Source organism: Ursus maritimus, unplaced genomic scaffold (assembly GCF_017311325.1).
Source record: "Ursus maritimus isolate PB19 unplaced genomic scaffold, ASM1731132v1 scaffold_6, whole genome shotgun sequence".
NCBI classification, from domain to species: domain Eukaryota; kingdom Metazoa; phylum Chordata; class Mammalia; order Carnivora; family Ursidae; genus Ursus; species Ursus maritimus.
In genome coordinates, this window is record NW_024426774.1 from 70,987,211 (window position 1) to 71,009,207 (window position 21,997).

The following is a 21,997-nucleotide window of genomic DNA, read 5'->3' on the forward strand; positions in this document are numbered from 1 at the left end:
CTTATTTGATTTTTTAGAAACATGATTATCAACAAGGAGAGCCTTTCCTAAGCACCTCTTGAGTACGGGGTGATCTGGAGTGGGCCAAAGCAGAGACACCTCTCTCCTCGTGGCTCCCTGCTGCCCCCAGTTCGGGCAACCAGGGGCACAACAGGCTCTCAGCGCAGGATGGCTGCTGGGGAGTGGTGGTGAGAACTCACCAAAGATGGAAAGTTCTGAGGAAGTAAGGGAGAAGTCATAACTTCCCCTGTGTTAGATAAAGACCAAATTTTAGGGCTCCACTCGAGATGCTAATCATTAACGAGACTTCCCACGAGTAAAATGCCTTGTCATTCCCCACTGGCTTTCAGATCCTTCACCTCTCCCTCCTCGGTCTGACCGTCTGACGTGGAGCGATCACAGCTCCCGCATGCAGGAGACAGTGCAGGCATTGTCTGAGCTCCGGGTCAATGGAAGCCAGTCACAAAGACGTTCCGGAACTTGCTCAAGAAGGGCTCTCGAAGGATTCTCTAGAAACCGTTCCACTGTTTTACCCTGGGTAGCTCTAAGGTTGGTGAAGGGAAAACTGACTCTTTATACCTTTCTCTGCTGCTGACATTTTTATTTTTCCTAGGACTACTACTTTTATAATAATAAAAAAAAAGGAACTAAATTTTATCAGAAGGAAAAAAGGAATTCATTCTTCTCATGTGGTCCTGGGAATCCCTTTTGGAGCTCGGGCTGGATAAAAGCTTTCCAGTGTTCTTTCAATCCATCTTAATAAAAATCAAGATATAATAAGAGAGTTAACCTTTACTGAGGACCTACTGTGGCATTCACTGTTCAAAAGTATTTAGGACTTAAATCACGAAATCTCCACAACCTCATGAGATGGGTACGTACACCTATCATTCCCACCTTACGAGTGAGGACACTGAGGCATGGAGTGTTAGGATGCTTGGCCGGTGTGACCGAGGCCACGTTCTCACCACCCTCCGCCAGAGGGGTCCTGACTTCTGAACTCTGGAAGATTACAAAGATACATTCCTAACTGCCAAGCCTCTGGTTGTCTTCCCAAGGGCCCCGCTCTCCTCTCCGAGGTGGATTGCACCCTCTCTCTCTCTCACGTTGCACAGAGACAGGGGTGCTCTCGGAGACTCAGCTGCTCCAACTGAACGCTCAGACGAAAATGGACGGGCAGCGAGCCTGATGTAGAGGAAGAGAAAGTTCTCTGAACCCACTCTTAAAGAAGGCCTACCCTTCAAAACCTCTGCCTCTCACTGTGTGTGGTGGGGGAGGGACAAAGGAGGAAAGAGGTCTTTTTATTTAAGCCATGGCTGGACACACAGTACCAGCTTCTGCCATAGCACACAGAGGAGTCCCAGGAACACTGGACGGGGGACAGAGACACGTTGCCCTGGGCCGTCTGGTGCTGGAAACTGAATCAGACAAGGACCAGAAGAAAGGGGGCCGTGCCCGTCAGCGTGGGCTCTCCTTGAAGTGTGAGCCACCAGCCAGAGAAATGACTTCTTTCCTTCATTCTTGAACACCGGCCAGTTAGCTGCTAATTAGTGTGTGTATAAATTCCAGCAGGAAGGCCGAAAATTCCATTTCCACTCCAATCAGCTTCCTCCTCCAAAACCTGGCCTTGCCAATCTCCCAAATAAGCCGCTGTATCACCCAAACCGTGGTCTCTGCCGGGGCTTCAGAACAGCCAGAGGCAAATCGGTGGAGACACACTCAGCACCTCCCCAGCCCGCTGCACACACGCTGCCCCTTTTCCTCTGCTGCGGCAGCTTAACACAAAGCAACATGGGAAACAGAGATCCTAGCATCCTCATTAACCCATAAAATGAGAGAGAGGAAGGAATTTGGGCCTTGTAGGGTCAAGGAGTTAGGAATGCTTCCAACACAGACTTTTAAGAAGTACACACCTAGGAGGGAGCAACGCGCTGGATTGGAAGGCTCTGGAGCATTAGAGACTAGAAGAACAACCATTCAGTGAACACCTACTATAAGCAGGCTATTGTTCTAGGCCAACCAGGTGAGCACTCCTGTGGGGAGTTCTCAATCACAGAACAGGTATCTTAAACAAAAACATCAGCTCTGCAAAGCGAACCTGCTAAATGCCCAGTAGAGAGAGAAGGCATGATCCCCAGGGCAGACTGGTGGTCAGGGAGAGCCTCACATTAGTGGGGGGCGCTTGACACAGTCCAGAGGCAGAACAGAATTTTTCTCCATCTCTGGTCCCCAAGTCACCTGAGGAACACTTTAAAAAATATAAATTTCTGAGCCCCGCTCCAGATCTATTGAATCGAAAACTCTAGAAAGTCACCCTGGAATTGCTATTCTTCTAAAAAACGATATTATAATTACGGTAAACTTCAAACACATACAACAGTAGATAGGATAGCGACCCCCCCATGTGCGCATCACGCAGCCTCCGCCATCATAAACTCAGGGCTGTTTTTTTTTTCTCACTAATATCCTTATCTATTTCCCCTCCTCCAGTATTATGGGATTTCTGTACCTTTTGAACCAGGGACTCTGAGGCAGTCAGAACATGGATGTGAGCTGGGAACCACTCACTGATCAAGACACAGATTAGGAGCAAGGTATTTCCAGGGACGGGGGTACAGAGGCTCCAAGAAATGAAAAGAAACGGCACTGGGGGCAGAACGGCAGATAATCCGGAGTACCCAGCGGGTGGGGTGTATGGTGGGAGGGAGCAGTGCTAAGGGTCATAAGATCATTGGGGGTCACTGTGAGCCCTGTGCCCCGTGAGCACAGATGGCGTCTTTGTGAGAGACACAATAAGCCATCTCCTCTGGGTAGAAAAAGCACCCCTTCCCCGGGCTGAGGCCAGCTACACCGTCAGAGTCGGCCTAGACGCCACCACCACTCACTGCCTGTGCCCTTCGCTCTTGCATTGTGCCCAGACCACACAGCTGTGTGCGGCAGGCCTGGGGCACGAGGTTGTCTGAAGGAGGCTAAAAAGGGAGTGTGTGACACCCACGTGCTTTGAAAGAATGGTGGGCAGCAGTGGACAGGGAAGACAGAGAGGAGTGCAGGGACCTGAGGGACAGTGAATGAGTCAAGTCCGTCAACGACTGCAAACTCACATCGGAAGAAGGCAGAAGGCCCCAAGGTCAAGCGTTGAGAGAGCGGTTTGGGGGAGAGAGCTTGTTTGCGTTCTGGGGATAACTGGGGGCTGGATGTAGTGACACAGGGTCGCCGGCACACAGGAGTCATTTGGAAGCATGCACATATCGGACTTGCTCAGGCAGAGTATTTAGAGGGGGAGGAAGGTGGGATGAAGGCCCTGGCGAAAAGCAGCATTTAGAAAATGGAGGTTGGAGGGGAGCAGCAGCCAGGCTGAGAGACTGAGGTCGGGGGGGGGGCGGGTAGTGCAGCTCATAGAAGCCAAGAGAGCAAAAGTGTTCACAGTGTGAGGAGAGGGAGGTGGAAAGGGGAGAGGTAGACATGTAAGGGAGAGGTGAGTTTTGGAGTACCTGGGATGACCAGCCAAAGAGTTTGGACTTGGCCTTGAAAAGGCAGGGTGACAGGTGTCATGTGTAGAGCACGAGCTTGCCGATCAGTCACTGAGGCTTCGAGGTCTGCCACTGACCAAGTAGGGCCTCGGGCAAGCTACTTAAAGGGAAGGCTCTGGATCCCTGCCAGTCAACTGGGTGATTATACCCACTACTACAGGGATGGAATGGGGATGGCATCTCAAAGGATGGTAGCTCTTCTTCCGGTCACGGGCACCTAACAATGCACCGCCTGGTAGTATGGGTGAGCTCTTCCTACGCCTAACACCTGGATCTTGAACGGGCTTGTGAGCGGCTCTGGGGGCAGAGATTAAGGTTTTAAACTAATTGAAGTCAATGGTCACGTGTGGACTATTTACTATGTGTAAGACAAGAAGAATGTGTCGGGTAAGATGATTGAGGGGTTTAGAAAATAATAATAATAATAATAATAATAATAATAACAACAACAACAACAACAAATCGTCCTTAAGGGAGTTTGCAACTTAGTGAAGGATCCACAGCGATGCCTAACACTAATACAGGAGGACAGTGGTAAGCCCGGCAACCGAAGTCTCAAATCCCATTCATTCCCAATTGTGAATGGAAGCGTGGGTGGTGGAGAAACTTGCTCTGGCTGGTGGGACCGGGCTTTGTGCAGGCAGGCAGTACTGTGTGAGGCCTCTGGGCTGGACAGAGAGGGCTGAGGAGGGCATATGCACAGGCAAGCTGGGAATTGGTAGGTGGGTTTGAGAAAAGCGGAGAACCTTGGTGGGTTCAAAACAAGGTGCTATGGGGAGTGTGGCGAGAAAGGTGTACTGGGATGTAGCAGACACAACTTAAGCAGAGCCCCAGTGAGTCCCACTCTGGTATAATCCCATAATCCCTCCCTGAGTATGGTGGAAGCCGGGACTTCCTCTAACCAAAAGAATGTGGAAAAGGCGATGTCGTGTCGCTACCCAGATAATGTGACATTATAGGGCAAAGGAATTGTGCAGATATAATAAAGCTCGCTAATCATTTGAGTTAAACAAAAGGGAGATTATCCTGGGTAGGCCTAATCTAATCAGGTGATCCTGTTAAAAGAGGGTCCAAGGCTTCCCTGGAGTTAGAGACTCCAAGCAGGAAAGGCTCTCTCTCTGGCTGGCCTTGAAGAAGCAAGCCACGTGCTGCAAGGAACTGAGTTCTGCCTATCGGCACGTGAGCTTACAAGAGGACCCCAAACTGCAGACAAGCATGTGGCCTGACTGACACGCTGATCACAGCAGAGAGATCCCAAGCCGAGGGCCAGCGTCCACTATGCCTGAACTCCGGGACCATGGAAATGGGGGCATAATAAATGGGTGCTGTCTGGAGCCCTGAAATCTGTGGTATTTTGTCACACAGCAATAGGAAGCAAATACAGGGACGCATGATGTGGACGGCCATGACTGGCAGGCTGAAAAGTTCGGGCTTCATTATGTAGGCCGGGGGGAGGCATGAACTATTTTTGAACAGAGAGACGCATACTTTAGGAAACTAAGAGCCGTCAGTAAAAAGGAAGTCTGGGGTGAGGGTTGGTCAGAACCCCTCGACGAGCATTTAGTCAGAGCGCTGCTCCCAGGAGAGGGTCAGGAAGGTTCCAGTGACAAAGTTCTGGGTTGAACCCGGCCAGCTTTTCTTCTACCCAATGAAATAAAGGTGGGGGGAGCAAGAACCAAGTCAAGAAATTGACAGTCATTGAGAAAACCTTAAGGAACTTTAGTGTCCTTGTTGCTAATTATAAATATTTACTCCTCCCAGAATTCCTGACCTCACAGAAAAGCCTGCGTAAATAGTCCTGGTCCTTTACTGGAAAATTAGTGTGTGTGTGTGTGTGTGTGTGTGTGTTTTCTATGTTTTCTTGGAAGGGGGACAGGGCGGCAGTAAGGGACTGGATGATCTGCAGTAACTTCCTGTTGGATATTGTCTAGCTCCCTTCCCCTCCTCCTTCTAGAATCATAACCCAGAGACCCCCAAGCAACTCCTCGTCCTCTGATTCTATCTGCTGGAGACAGCTAAGTCAAACAAACTCAGGAAGTGGCAAGAGGTTGGGAAGGGGAGGAAGTTCATGGCACAGAAGGAAAAAGTAAAGAGAATGCCCTGCTGTTGAAGGAAGAGGGTGGGGAGAGAGAGAAATGAAGGTCACTCCAAGGTCGCTCAGCACCAAGCCTTTAAAATGTTGTGCTTGGGCTTTCCATCAAAACTGGCACAAACAGTGGGTCAGATCTCCTGAGGCTATTCAAGTATTAACATTCACAGTGATAAACAGCCCCCAAAAAAGTCCTCTGCGAGCAAATTAGAACAAACAACTAATCTAAAGCCGGTTGCTAAGAGACCAGCTGGGCAGGAGCCAAAGTCAGTTCAAGTGTCTGGAGAATTCTGTATTTTTTCGCTTCCAGGGAAGGCAGAAGGAGGGAAGAGCTACCTGTAGATGACTCCATGTTGGTGGAGGAACATGAGGGCTGACGTAACTTCTGCAGCATAGAACCGGGAACGAGGCTCGTCGAATTTTCGGGAGCGCTGAATCTGGAACATGAGGTCGCCACCATTTACATACTCCATCACGAAAAAGAGGCGGTCCTGAAAGGAGAGCAGAAAATGCCATTTAGGTAATTCCACTGTCGCTGCCCACACAGGCCAGAGAGCATACCCTGAGCCCAAACTCAAGGGGGAAGAAGGCGTAGGGGTGGGCTGAATCCTGGCAGCACACAACCCAGACGGAAGACAGAAGACAGGGAATCCAGGCAGCACACATATTAGGTATGAGGTGTTATTTTAAATCTTTCTCTGTTTTACTTTTATGAACATCAGGTTAGTTTAGCAGAAGAAGCCCAAAACCTACAGAAAGGAGACCCGGGTCTTTGATTTCCATGACAACCTTGAAGTGTGTCCTTGGACAAGTCTCTGACCCTTTGGAGGCTCCAGTTACCTTTATATGTGTGGTAGGCTGGATAATGGCTCCCCACAAGATATCCATGTCCTAATCCCTTCACGTGCGACTGTTACCTGAGACAGAGAAAAAGGACTTTGCAGATGTGACTACGATAAGAGTCTTGAGATGGGAAGTTATTCTGGATCACCAGGGTGGCCCTCAATGCAATCACAGGTGTCCTTGTTAGAGAAAGGCAGGGGGGAGATTTGAGAAGCAGGGAGAAGGCAATGTGGCCACAGAGGCAGAGACTGTAATGTGGCCACAAGCCAAAGAACATGGCGGCTCTAGAAGCTGGAAGAGGCAAGTGTGGACTCTCCCCGAGGGCCTCGGGAGAGAGCAGGGCCTGGTGGACATGTTGTTTTCGGCCCAGTGACACTGGGTCCGGACTTCTGGTCTCTAGAACTCTGAAAGAATAGATTCAGATTGTTTTAAGCCCCCAACTGGTGGTAATGTGTGAAGGCAGCCCTGGGAAACTACTACAAAGTCCCACGAGCTATCGAGGCTATGAGTGCCCCTTCTGTGGCCTCTTCTGTGGCCTCTTCTGAGGCCACTTTCCACTCTGGAAGATGTTCCTACTGGGATTCCCATCTTGCCACATTTCCTATGGCTTCCTTCCTCAAGGTGGCCTCCGAATGACCCAACCACGCTCATACTTCATCAGAGGAGGGGCCTTCTTTATCTGCACTCCATGACAATGTGTGAAGCCGACGGATGGAAATTCATTTTTGCAGTTTCTTGGCTACTATTCCCTAAGCCTGTAAGGTGTGGGGTGCTGTGCTGGGTGGGAGGGAAAGAATGTCAAGCCAGCACCGTCTCTGTGGAACTTAGGAGGCAGGGGTGGAGATGGGGAAATGGGCAGAATGAAGAAAACTAAACAGGAGCAGGGTGTCTTAAAGATGAAAGAGCAAGAGAAAGGTGGGCTCTCTAAACTGGAGCCCACGGAGGATTCTGGGCAGAGCAAGGGCCCGAGACAACAAGGAGGCGGGGGGGGCGGGCAGGAACAAATCCCCGGATTTGGGGACAGGGTGAGAATGCGGAGGGCAGGGGCTGAGTGGGCCAGTGGGGAAGGCAGGTTCATGGAGCAAAGGGAAACCAGTGATGCTGGGGAGGCCAGAGGGACGAGCACATTCTTAACCTCTAGACAGAGTCTACGTGAAGCTGCCAGGAAGAGGTGACCATGATCCTTCTTTACTCGTGAAGCAGCTTTGACAGCACATTTAATTTATTATTGGCACTGCTTTGAAAATAAGTCCATCATTAAGAGTTGTTATGAATTCAGACCACTTCTGTCCCAACCGTCTCCAGATCTACTCAAGCTATGCTGGTACTCACAAAGGGCTACCTTCTCTTCCATTTGTCTACTTTCCCCTTCAAGGCCTGCCTCGTTTTCTCCCCAGAGTACAATTCTGGACTCAAAAGTACCCAGGCCGCCGTGCCAGCCATTCCCTCAATCACCCATTCCCCATTCAAATCCTCATTACAAAAGCCAAATGCTCAGGCGGACCCCAGCCCCATGAGACCAGAGTTTCTGAGGGCGGGCCTCAGGCATGGGTCGTGTACAAAGCTCCCCACGGGACTGCGGTGTGCAGCCCGGGCTCAGCACCACGCTTCCAGCTGGGCTCTGCCAAGCTGTTTAGCATCTGAGAGACACAAAGATTGGAAGTCATTGGATTCTCCTTCTTCTGTTTTCAAGGATCCCCAAGAACACAGGTTCTCAAGCTTGTGCATCGGAATTACACGATGACTTGTGAGAACATGGATTCCACCCCTCACCCCTGAGTTTTCCATTAGGAAGACCGGGGGGGGGGGGTGTGAATCTGAGAATCTGTACCTCTCACAAGTTTCCAGGTGACCGCAGACCCCAGTCTAAGAACCAGGGCCCCAGAGTGCTGGGGGCAGGCCTCGCCCACGGCAAGTACAGCTGCATCGCGCACCCAGCACCGCCCTGATCTGGCCGGACCGCAGCGTTGCCCAACCCCTGGGATGCCCTCCTGTGGGCACCAGCACGCACCTGGGCCTCAGCAACAAGGCCGTTATTTCCTCGGCTCTGTTTGAAAGAATCCAAGGCTTTCAAGGGGAGAAAACCTCGCTTCTCCACACCCCTCTCTGCTCCCTGGCTGCTTTTGATTCCGCCAGCCCTAGACACACAGCACTTAAGACGAACAGGGTCCATGGAGTGACCAAGAAGAGCTCCCACCGAAATCCATCACTCACTGGCTATGTGAGCTCAGGCCAATGACTTCATCCCTGTGCTCGGTTTTCTCATCTGTAAAGAGCAGCTGATAGAGGACCTGCCTTGCAGACGTCTTACGGGGATGAAATTATATGTTAAGTGCCTGCCTCGCAAAGGCTGCTCTTTGAAGGCGGCCTAATCCGATCGTCATCAATGGCAGCAGAACTGCTAACCATTACTGAATCTTCACTTCCTGTCCTTTTAAGCAGTATTTTCCTCGGAGCACTTCCTCTTCCAAACAACACTTGGCTCTCCTGGCTTTCAGGCTGGTTTCCTCCCCATGTCTCAGGCAGGTGGTCTCGGGCCTGCTCATGCGGGCTTCCCTCTCCAGTCATCAGGTGCTGCAGCCCTCGGGCCGGGCCCTAGGCCCCCCACCTTCCTCTGTCCTCACTGGGCGGTCTCATCCACACCCACAATGTCTAATGCACCTCGCTCGGCATAGGGGACCCATGAACATCAACCTCCGTGCCACATTTTCCCTCCAAGCTGTGCACCCACTTATCCAACTGCATTTTGCTTTTTCCCCCCCAAAGATTTTATTTATTTATTTATTTATTTATTTATTTGAGAGAGAGAGAGAGAGAGAGAGAGAGAGAGCGAGCGAGCGCAAAAGCAGGTGGAGCAGCAGGAAAAGGGAGAGGGAGAAGCAGGCTCCCCGCCGAGCAGAGAGCCGACGTAGGGCTTGATCCCAGGACCCTGGGATTGTGACCTGAGCTGAAGGCAGACGCCCAACAGACTGAACCACCCAGGTGCCCCTCTCCAACTGCGTTTCTGACATTTCCCTCCAGATGCCACAAAAGCACTCAACCCAACAGGTTCAAAATGGACTCAGTCATTTCCCCCCAGCAAACCGGTCCTCATCCAGGGTGCCTGTGGACAAGTCAGCGACCTGAAAGTCACTCTGAGTACCCCCCTCTCCCTCACCCCTTACATGCACCACCAAGCCCTGCTGCTTCTCCCCGTTATACCTGCTACGCTTGTCTACTTCTTTCTGCCTCTGCCCGCCTCAGCTCATGGCCACCATTCTGGTCCAAGTAATTATCGCCTCTTGTCTAGATGCTTGCTGAGTGCCTTCTTCCTAATGCTCCACACAATGACCAGTCCCCTAGCAAATGCGGGTCATACTACTGTGTTACCTGCCGAAATGCAAATCTGAGTGTAACCCATCCCCCCCTCCTCTCTGCCTACTGATTATTCTTTTAGGGGCTTCCTATTACTCTTGGAATAAATAAGAATCTCCTTAATATGCCTGATGGCCCATTATGACCTGTCCCATCTACCTTCTTCTGAGTCCTCTCCCTTCCAGCCATCCCTGGTTCCCTCTGTCCCAAGAGCAAATTCCCTCTTGCCACAGAACCTTTGCTCATGCTGTTCCCTCTGCTTGGCATGTTTCCCCTCTCCCTTCCCCTGGCTAATCCCTCCTCATCCTTGAGATTCCAGTACAGCCATCTTTTCTTCTATGAAGCTGTCCTAGCTTCTCTGACAAGGTCAAATCTCCTTATTATATGCTGTGTTCTTCCCTGTAGCATTCAGGGGTTTTATTTGTGTAACTGACTCAGGTCTTTCTCCCCCAGCTGTCTGTTTCATGAGGGCAGGAACTGTTAGAAATTCTGCCCTATTAGTTTGTAAAGGGAATTAGCCCGACCCCAAAGGAAAAGCTGCTATAATTCCCTTTAACAACATTCACCGTGTGGGTGGAAGAATGAAAGAAGGCTAGGGGGATATAAGGGAACCTTTCTCTGATTTTTGTAGCTGCAAATTCTTACTGCTTAAGGAGCGAGAGACAAGTCAGCCTGCTGCAGAGAGCCTCCCGCCTGTGGAATCTGGAGACGAGCACCCACAATGACCACTCCGCCCCCACAGGGGTCTGTCTGGATCAGCACCCTGTATTCAGTTACGGCTCTGAACAGGTCTTTTCTTCTGTGGGCAGTGTCTTCACCTCCTTGTGAGATGGTCAGTTTCTTGAGGAACACAGTTTATTCTTCCTAGCAACCCCTACCACCACTAGCTCTGAGCTCCGTAACTAAGGAGACCCTCGATAAAAACTCTGCTCATCCGACATTCGCTCCGTGTGAGCGCCCCGAGGGAGGGATTCTTGTCGGGTGGATTTCTTACTGGATCTCCAGCAACTAGACCTGAGCCTGGCACACAGCGGGCTGCCAGTATGTCTTTGTCGAATGCACGAGCTCTTGAATATCCACCACGCACGAAGCTCTAGTTGAGTGAGCCAGAATTGGTTTCCCTGCATTATTCCTGTTGTTAACCTCGCCTGGAGTTTATTCTAACGTTAGCTCATTTTTGAACTTCCATTGAAACCTGCTTTCTACTCAATATGCCTCAATGTGCACGGCCCCAAAGCAGAATCAACCCTTTTGAAATAGGAGGGACCCATGTTCAAAGCAAGATCAGTTTTTCGCTCCCCCTCCCTTCATTCGGGGAGTTTGGATCCTTTCTGACCTCCACACCTAACACATCTGAGAAGCATGTTTTGATGCAGAGTGAGAACCTCAAGTCATTCTGGGAACTGCTTAATTACATAAACTGAAATCAAAAGAAAGCTGGCAGACCCAGCAGCTACTCATTAATCCCCTCTTGGCATCAGTAGAAAACAAAACAAAACAAAAACCCAACTTCCTGGTAAAGTAAGCAAATATGTTTTCTGAGGTAATCAAAGATTTTAAAAGCCTTACTCCACCTCCTCCTCCCTTAATCTCACCTGAATGTCTAAAAAGTTACGGTCTTGTGATAGTAAGTAAAATAATGAAATTAGGAAAGAGATTATATGTCACGGCCATTTAGGGTAAGAATAGTTAATCATGACCTACAAACCGGAAGGGCCACACCGTGTATTTGAAATTCCCATTGGGCTCTGTTTTCCCAGAGCGCTAACCTTTCCTGCCTTTGAAGGGAACACCAGGCCTGCCCTGTTCATCTTTCGAGGTGTGCTGGATAGCCAGAGGCTTCCTCTCAGCAGCACGACATGTCCCGCCAGCTGGATTTGTTCGGATGCACATCCTCCATCATTTGCTGGCTGTTTATATGTGCAAAGATTCTATCGCTTTTGAATCAATTTCACATGAGTGCCCAACAAAAGATGGGACTTGGAACGGTCCACCTTTGATGCGCCAGTGACAGGATGAACAATTTCTCCAACGCGCCATCCAAGGGAATCATGGGTCCTCACTTCACACTCTGTGACATCTCCTTGCTCCCCTCCACATTATTTAATCTATCAATTCAACAGGTCTTTCTTGGGTGCCCAGCCCTGGGGTGGGTCCCTGGGGGATATGAAAGATGACATAAGCCAGAGCTTTGGTTTCTAAGAAGTAGGAATTGAACACGGGAAACCACAAAAAAGCAACACAAAACATCCTATGGTTATGTGCGAAACCCTCCTATATCAACTCAGACTGTGAAACCTAGGTATCTGGGTCATTACTTTCTGAGCTGCCATAGAGAATAATTGTCCGTCATCCGGGCCTTAGCAATTACAGAAGATCATGATAGGAAAGTGTCATGGGAAAATCCTCTCTATATTTTATTTTCCGTAACAGAACTGGTCCTGGTGGAACTGGCCATTGCTGTATAGGATGTTGGCTGACACAGATCTGAATTAGGGTTAGGAGGTGGGTGAGAGAGAAGTCCTGGCAAGTTAAAGGAACAGCCCTTACGGAAGAGATAAGTGGAAAGGAACACCATGGGGTGGGGATGGGGAAGGTGGGAGTGAGAAGGGGAAAAAAACTTGCTATCTAGGAAACAGCTTGTAAATTCTGGATGTAGGTAGGAAGGAGACAGATTGGTGGTGGCAGGGTGAAGGGGGCAGGGAGGAGGTGCTTCTAAAAACACAGGTAGGAAGCAAAGAACCCCAGAAATTTTCCTGAGTTGTAAAGTGACAGGATTAAAGCTGACCTGAAGCAAAGCTCTCCTGGAAGTAGAATTCAAGATGGAGTGCAAGAAGGCAGCCTCAAGTTATTCCATATCTTCCCTATTTCCACTCTCTTCAGTGTTTCATTAACTCTGAAAAAGAACAAACTACAGGCAACCCTCCCTCCTCTCTATTACACCTCCTTGGTAGAACCAAAGACAAGATCCAACCGCTCTGGGAAACTTAACCAAAACCTTTTTATTTCCCCGCAAAGAAAGCAAGCCCTCATCACAGTAAACATCCTTCTTCTTACTGAAGACTTAACTCTCAGTTCATAGAGAAGAAGAGTCTTGTATGGATAGTAACTAGGACTATTAGGGTAAGTTTTCCCAAGCAGTAACAAAAAACAATTATTACCTGAATAATGTTGTTAAAAAACATCATTTTCACACATCGTCAGCCCTTCTTCTCATAGGCCTTCCCTTCCTTTCACCTCCCACCGTTCAGAGGCCTTACTCCAGTGTCATGACCTTATTGTGATGTTTCCCCAAGTTCAGATTTATCTCAGCCAAATTCCTAGAGCAATAACCAATTCCACCAACACCAATGGTAGTACGGAAAAATACAGAGTGGGTTTTCACAGGGCTGTGTCTTATGATGATCTTCTAGAAGCCACAGAGGGTAGGGACGCCTGGGTGGCTCAGTCGTTAAGTGTCTGCCTTTGGCTCAGGGCGTGATCCTGGCGTTCTGGGATTGAGCCCCACATCAGGCTCCTTCGCTGGGAGCCTGCTTCTTCCCCTCCCACTCCGCCTGCTTGTCTCTCTCTCACTGGCTGTCTCTGTGTCAAATAAATAAATAAAATCTTTAAAAAAAAAAAAAAGAAGCCATAGAGGGTAGAGTCCACCCTGCTTTGGGCAAAAGGGGAGACACCCTTTTTCATGTGGGAAAGCCTTCACCTAATCAGAATTGGTCAACAAACAGTAAAAATTCTGCACAAGACTCTGCTGGTTGGGAAGGTCTAAACTTCGTTTATGTACATCTGATATTTGTTTCCAATCGCTTAAAATTATGATTATTTGACGTACACAGGATGCCCCAGGTTTAAAGGGACCTGAAGCTGTAGCAAACTGACTCACCCAATAAAGCTCAAATAAACATTTCCTGCCCCTGATTAGAACTGCACTTTGCTCAGAGAACCACCTGCCCCGCACGCCACCATCTGTGGGAAAGGCAGGGGCGAGGGGAAGAGTCGGCCTTCAACGCATCAGAGGATACTTTCCTTTTAACAGGGGTCCTCAACATCTTTGAGAAAGAAGTTTCTTTGATACAACATGACAGTATGGAAGGAACAGCTCCCAAACAGGTTACATGTCAACGATGTTGACCACCCAAGTGACCACCCGCCCTGAACAAGGGCAGTGTCTGAAGTCAAGTGGGAGTAAAAGCTTATCGTTAGTTCCCGTTTTGAAAATGACAGAATCAAGAGGGTTTCGATGGGGAACATGGCCAGAGAAAAGGACAGTGGTGTGGCTTGGCTGAGGCTCTTTCTTTCAGTCCATCACATCATCAGCAGGTCAACGTCCGGGACTTCAGTGTCACCTTGCAGTACCCCGCTTCCTCCAGGTTTCCCCCCCCCAGCTGCTTTCTTTATCAAGTGCCCCTCCTGGGGTGTGGTGTCTGGCTATCATCCTCTGTTCCCGGCTGTTGACCTGGGCTCCAGGAAAGCAGCAGGCATCAGGAACCCTGACCCTCACTCATCTGACCAACTTAGTGGCCTGGTCACCCAGCAGAGGTTTCAGGCTCTGTGCTGTGCCTGTTGCCCACCCAGAATTTGGTCAAGATGGCGACACAGGCCAAAATCCGTCTTTGACGATACGAAGAGATAATCTAAATCGGAAGAAGACTTCATCTGCTCATTGGAGCCTCCTGTCACCAGTAGTCAGCTGTTTGAAGCCAGTGTTAAGGACCTATGGAATGTTCCAAGTGTTTTCAAGCATAGGAATAAAAGTATTCTTGTTCTAATTCCATTTCCCCAACCCAGCCAAGGCCCCCATCGTCATCTTGTCCTTTAGCAATGCTCTTCCCATGAGCTCAGGCTGGTCCTCCCAATCCAGTGTGTAACTGCATCAAACTCGGATTGCTTCCCACACACAAGCCTTCCTGTGTCTCCATTAGGTTGCCCCCGTCAGGATATCCCTTTCTTATGTATCCCCATCTCGTCTAGGCTCAGTGCATGTGCAGCTCAGGGAGAAGGACTGAGTCTCTCTGTCTCCAGCTCAGATGCTAGAGACGGACCCCACACAGGACTGAAGCAGCCCAGGTAGCTGCTGCCCTGATTCCAGAAACCAGCTGTCATCGTAGTACTTCCTGTACCCAACTCAAAAAGAAGTACCTACAGAGGTCATACTTGAGGTCTGATATCCAGGAGGCTCAGGCACCTACTACCACTGTAAATAATGCCTGCGGTCCTGGGTTAGGTCAAACCTTGTTATTGCTGCTGTTGTCCGTGTTTGCTGTTTCTCTAGCTGCATTTTTGTTTCTTTGCTTACTTAATTCTATGTAGCCAGAAATCTTGCTCACCAATCAGAGGATTAGAATGTACCCCCATTAGTGGTCAAGTGACCAAGTTCATTCATCGAAAAGCAATCAAGGAAACTTTCTTCAATCTTGGGTATACAAAACAACTCACCAGTGAAGTGAATTGTTCACTTTACAACCTGCTATCAACATCACCATAGTACCTCTTTTCTTACCTTTCTTTTCTTTGCAAAGATTATGCAAAGTTCTTGCGACAGTTTTAAAGATAAGCAAATACCAGGTAGCTGACTTTGAGTGGAGAAGGCACCTCAATATTTCACTTCGATTGTGGGAAAAACACATAACCTGCTTAGATGGAAATATTCAGGTTGATTACACCAAATGGGACAAAAGAAAAGCTTCTCCCCTCAGACCTCCTCACTCCGGGTAGCAGTCTGAGCTGATCCTACGTAAAAATGATTCTAGAACAGAACGTAAATTCCTGGACCAATGGTCTCCAGCCTCCTTCCATCCCAGCACTCTGACGGGCCGAGTGTGCTCTCATGAAAACCATGACCTTCCACGACAGGAGGTGTCTCCTAGAGTGACCAGGGCTGTGTCTCCTGCATCTGGCTGTGTCCCTCCCACGTTTAACACCACGCTGGGCTCATCCATGCCACTGCAGGAGCACCATGAGAAAGCACTTACTGTGCACTGATTCTCGGCTGTGTTGTGTTTTTTGCAACCGTAGGGCCAATACGACATCAAATCAAGAGCCTGAAGTTCCCACCCGGGGCTGGAGAGCTGTGGTTTCACTACATCATTGTACTTCTGTCTTTTCCTTTCTATCAATCCCACTTGGCTTGACTTCTGGTCCCACCGTCATGTTGGTGGATCACACGCATGGCTGCCGCTGCACGACAGCAAGGAAGCGTGCTTGCCATCTCCACTGCGCTAAATCCCCTTTCACGTCCTGACTCCTTCAATAAAGCCGAAATGAAAATGTGCTAATCTGGGGGAAACTGGCAACTTGGAAATAATACACTAACGTACGCATACAACTCAATCCCGCGGATTCTGAACACTCCATCACATTGTTTTAAATCCTAAGTGGCACGGCCGACGGCTGTGGGCCCGCTAAAGAGGATTTCCATACCACTTCACTAATACTTTCACTGGATGGCAGATAGAGCGTGAAAGGAGGGTGTTTGATTATTACATTCTTTGATCTCCATACTTCTGTCCAGGTTTACTCAGAATGCCAGGCAGTGTGGTGAGACAGACTTATAAATATTTGGTGTAATAGCACAGGGTCCTCTCCAAGGAACTGCCGAAGCACGGCCATGCTATTGTAAGAACGTGCTCCATTCCGGCATGTGCTGTTTCTAAAAATCTAGGGGCGCGGACTCCGACACCACGCCGCCCGCATGCAACAGGCACAGGTGCTCAGACAGCGGAACACGAACCGCCTGTGCTGAATCCGTTCACAAACCTTTCGTTCTTAATGACCTGGAAAGGGGGCGGTACAGACAAAGCAAGGGGGGAGTTCCAGGCTGGGCTGCAGCTCTGACACGGGCTGAGGGCCAACAATTTGGATTTGGAGAGGATGCTGGCTTCTTTACAATGTAGAAATCCATTATCTCAACAGATTAATTAATGCCACAAATGAGGACGAAAAAAAAAAACTTGAGAGCTTGAGAACCTCGAATGAAATGGGGCATGACTTGACTGAAGTCAAGGCCTATTTGTGGTACTTAGTGAGTGGTTTTTTGTTGTTGTTGTTGTTGTTGTTGTTGTTGTTGTTTTAACGTTCTGGTAGCTTTCTCTGCCCACACCCTCACCTGCGTGGTATAGCGGTCCCAGCTCGGCCTCTGGACCCAGACTGCTCGCGTTCGAATCCTAGCTCAGCCGCTTCCTGGCTGTGTGAACTTGGACGAACACAGGCATCGGCTTCCCCAATTACTGAATCGAGATCGATAGTAGCCACTTGACAGAAAATTAAAATAGATTATCCTTACTGCAGGTGCTTGGTCCAGAAAAAAACCAAAACTGCTTAGGAAAATATTTCTAATTTTTTTTTTTAAAGATTTTATTTATTTATTTGACAGAGATAGAGACAGCCAGCGAGAGAGGGAACACAAGCAGGGGGAGCAGGAGAGGAAGAAGCAGGCTCATAGCAGAGGAGCCTGATGTGGGGCTCGATCCCATAACGCCGGGATCACGCCCTGAGCCAAAGGCAGGTGCTTAACTGCTGTGCCACCCAGGCACCCCAATACTAGTTCTAATTTTTGATTCACAAGCCTCCTTTCGTTCGGTGGCTGCATGTGGCTCAGTGATGGACACATTTCCAATCAGTCCATCGTACTGTGTTTTAAACTACAAAGCACCATGTAGGTGTTTGTTCTTGTCACTGATTTAAATCACGTTTTGCAAAGCACACACATTACAATAAGCCCCTACTTACAGAAATACACCATAGATGCACACCACATCACTACCCAGACAAGACCTACCCTCAGCCTTCGGAAGCCACTTCAAAGAGCAGTTAGGTGACTTCGGCTCCCACAGTTCCATGACTGGCAATTTGGAGCGGTTTCATTGCGCAGGTGGTGACGGGCCGGTGAGTGAAAATGGAAGGTGAGAACTGATGAAGTCTACATGTGGAAGACCGCTTCCCCAAGGCCCTGGTTTGCTAGCTCACTAAAGAACGTGCCACTTCTCTACTCCAGAGCCTTCAAAGGGTCTCCACTGTCCTTTGAAACAAAGTCCAAACTATCCCTAGTGGTGCTTTTCAAACTTTCGCCTGCAGAAGAACCAAACGGACACATTTGTAAAAACACCGATTCCTGGACCGCATACCCCAAAATTCTGAGTCTGTGGGTCCAGGTTGGGACCTGAGATTGTGCATTTCTCACAGGCTCCCATGCGCTGCGGTCCTGCTAGTCTAGGCACTGCGCTCTGAGGAGTTCATGGTAGAGCCTCTCCGTCTGGTGGTAATCTAAATTTCAATCTATCTCACTGCCTCCTACTGGAGTTGCTTTCTCCTCATCTCACAACCAGTCCTTGTTCTTGGTCACTCCTGAACCATCCAGGCAACTCTGCTTCCCATGCCTCCTCTCCATGTGCCAGACACTTCCTGCTCTCCGCCTCCTTGGCAACGCCTTTTCCAATGAAGACAGCATTTCGAGAACTCTTTCTCTGGTGAACTCATGGCAGTCCTTAAACCTCCCAAGGGATGATTAATCATATCCTGTGCGTTATAACTTCCACCACTGGCATATATAGGGTTGTTTTCCTAGCCGAATTCTTCAATTGGACTTTTTCAGTCCATGAGAGCAGGACTTATACCTTGCCTATAACAGTCCATCAACAAACCATGACTGATTAATTAGACTTACTGGTCAATGCATTTAATATAATTTTGGTTCTGCTCAACTAAGATGATCTGAATTACTAGGTGGGTGAGCACCATGACTCTGGACAACCCAATTCAACACTGTTTTATGGTCTTGGTTCGTAGAGTGGCTCTCAAGGTCTCTGAATCCTTTACTGGACCTAGCAGAGTGGGCATGCTTATGAATTAGACGGCTGATCACTGAAGAGGCTCACCCAAACAGATTACTTCTCTTCACTCTTTACAGACCAGCTGAAGTTCACACACTTTCGTGAGACTTCATTTAAGAATTCCACAGGCAGGTCTACCCACCAATGATGTAAAGTGCAGGCAAACCACCAAAGTCTCTTATGAACAATGAAAACAAAAGACTTTTCAATTGCCTTCTGACTAATTCCTTACTTAGTGAAATAATCAGTGAACTGGTAAGGAAACACTGCTTCCAACCACAGTATTATGTAAAAAATGTGCATTCTCTTGCAATACTGACCTACAAACAATCCAATGCCAGGAAACTCTAAATAAATGCCTGGAAAAGAGGTGTATTTCCAGATTCTTCCACTCTGCGTCAGATTCTTGGTTTGCCCCGCCCGAGGAAAACTAGTGACTACCCTTCAGAGCGCTGGCTTCAGAAGGGTAGGCACTCCTGCATCTTTGGGCCTTCGGGCCCAGCTAACTCCAAGTTCGCTACCTTGACATCACAAATGCCAATCCATCTTCAGCAGATATTTTCTGGGCATTTGTAGAAACCCAAAGGCAGTGTGCCTCCAACACGTACACTGCTCATTCTCCATCTCCGTTCTCGGAGACCTCCAAGACACGCCTATCCTTGGGAGTACACTCAGTGTTCCATTTTGTGCCGTGTGGGCTGGGCCTCAGTCTGCACGGGCACTGAACATGCAGCAGAGCTGAGCGAGACCGCAAGAGGGCACAGAACGCACTGCGCCTGAAGCTGCCAGGTACCCCCCTCACCTCCGCCTCCCAGGTACCAAACTGCCTCTCAGAAGCCGCCTCAGGCTGGTCCTCAGGGCTCTAGACCACTGCTTGAATACCATTCTTTTCCATGAGACCGAACTGTTCGAACCAAAATCATTTTGCTCGAGAAGGCCTCGTTATAGTATGTGCTTCATCCATTTGGCATTTGTTCAAATATGACACTGCAGTATCTTGAATGGGAATAAACTGAACATTTATCTTTAAAAAGAAATGCCTTGCTTGGCCAATTAATGGCCAATTCGAATGCACGAAAAATGTGTAACTTAAGAGCACAAATTTTTTTTTTAATAATGATTTTTTATTATATTATGTTAGTCACCATACAGTACATCCCCGGTTTTCGATGTAAGGCTCGATGACTCATTAGTTGTGTATAACACCCAGTGCACCATGCAATATGTGCCCTCCTTACTACCCATCACCGGCCTATCCCATTCCCCCACCCCCCTCCCCTCTGAGGCCCTCAGTTTGTTTCTCAGAGTCCATAGTCTCTCATGTTTCATTCCCGCTTCTGATTACCCCCCCCTTTCTTTATCCCTTTCTTCCCCTACTGATCATTCTAGTTCTTATGTTCCATAGATGAGAGAAATCATGATAGTTGTCTTTCTCTGCTTGACTTATTTCACTAAGCATTATCTCCTCCAGAAGAGCACAAATTTTTAAGCACATCGACAGCACCGGTTTATTTAGCAACTGCTCTAATTAAAATTACCCTTATCTTTTTATCATGGAAGGTTCTGCCCTGGCAGCAAGGTGTTAGCAGTTCTAATTCTTTTCCATGCATGCAACATAATGTCATTTTTCTGAACATACTCCACATAATTCAGATTTACCACCAATTCTAATTGCCCAAATTAGTTTTCTTTTGCTGTGTATCTCTGTTTGGATAAGATAAAACTCTGCCAACTTGGTTAAAACAGAGCGCTGACAGAACTCACAGGAGCTCCCACCAACCCCAGGCAGACCTCACCCACAGAACTCGCTCTTCTCCTCCGCACCGTGAAGCCCTGGACAGAGTTCCCACATACCCACAACCCAGGGTCAGCCAGTGACAACAGTTGCCTGGAGCCAAAAACTTCTGCCCTGCTCTGATCATCCAAATGGAAAATTTATGAGAGACACAGGCAGATCAGCTCACAGACAATGCCCCGAGCACGAGCAATCACTTCTTTTCACAATTTATTCGAACACAATGTACTAATATACAGTTGTTAAATGAATACAGGTCTAGGATTTCTATTTAGAGTAGGTAGTCTTTTGCCCCCTTACCCCCAGAGACTGGAAGATCAAGAGGCAACCGACAGCCTTAGCCAATTCAACCTCTGATAATCTACTTCCATTCATAAATTTTTTGGGAAAAGAAAGGAAGAGAAGGAAATCGAGATCGAAATAAAGGTAGGTGACACTTATTACTGCAACATTTCCTTTGGGGTGACTTTAGCCAAGCCTGCACTCAAATGGGCGTGCAGGCAGAGACAGAGGAGAAAGAACACAACACAGGAAAGGGAGTTTATAGGTGCTTCCCCCTCACCCGATCTTGTACAGGCCTAGCTCATCTCCCCAAGGACCCCTGAAGCCCCTTACCACTTCCATGTCCTTCCTCTAGGTCCCAGCCTGCTACTCCTCTAGTCTCTCAAGGGGAATGCCAAGGTTAAAATGGTGGCTGAGCTCTCCGCATGCAGCCCTTCGGAATGTCTGTGAAACAGCAATTTCTGGAGGGTTGCTGTTGGGTCTTTGCAAAAGGGTTGGGGCCAGGGAGGGGAGCAATACAGTCTCAGAAGAGATAGTTATGACAAATTTGGGAGCGGCGTTCCAGTTGCCCCATATGCATAAGGCAAGGGGGCCTCAGCTTCCAAGGAGACAGTGCCATCTGCTAAAGCATGCGTCGACTGGCCCCTTCTGCTTTCTCAACTTGTGCAAACACCTTCCTGGAATCAGCAGCATGACTCAAAGCACCTGTGATCATGTATGGCTTAGAAATATAATAAAGGTATTTCAGGGTAATTTTCCAAACGGAAAATATTTAAATGTTCTTTTTTTTTTGCATATGCTTCTGACCTCTTAGTGACATTAGATCTTGATCATTAAGATAAAGCAAAGACCTGTCAGAAGTATCTCAATTCTAGAATCGGAAGGTAAAAGGGAGTCTGCTAAAATCTGCAAAGTAATTTCTCCAAATTTAGTTACGACAGATCTTCTCTGAACTGGGGTCCTCACACGCAAATAATTTTCGGCTCTTCAGATGAGAACAACAAGATGTCATTTCCCCCAAATGGCTGTGTCCTTTTTCTGACTGTGAAGCTTCACTGGACAGATTGTAAGATGGAAGGCCTACTGACTGGTGGAATCAGAGAAAAGTCTTTGCAAGGAGTGACGCCGGCATTCACGTGTCGGGAGAGAAACTATTTCAAGAGTGTGCTAGAAACTATGACAGACCCCAAACACTGTTTCTCCTTGAGAGTCAGGGAGGCCTTGCTTAGTTCATCCACAGACAAATTTCCTGCCCCCTGGATACTGGACGCATAGCATT

General features: G+C 48.5%; 1 protein-coding gene across 1 annotated transcript in view; it reads right to left on the bottom strand.

The window, feature by feature from the left end:
• The window catches only part of PRKCE (protein kinase C epsilon), a 512,271-nt gene that overhangs the window by 76,493 nt on the left and 413,781 nt on the right, over positions 1–21,997 (bottom strand). The window contains exon 11 of the mRNA XM_040623514.1: positions 5,956–6,110. Coding sequence (XP_040479448.1) covers positions 5,956–6,110 — 155 coding nt within the window. The remainder of the gene's footprint in view (positions 1–5,955; positions 6,111–21,997) is intronic.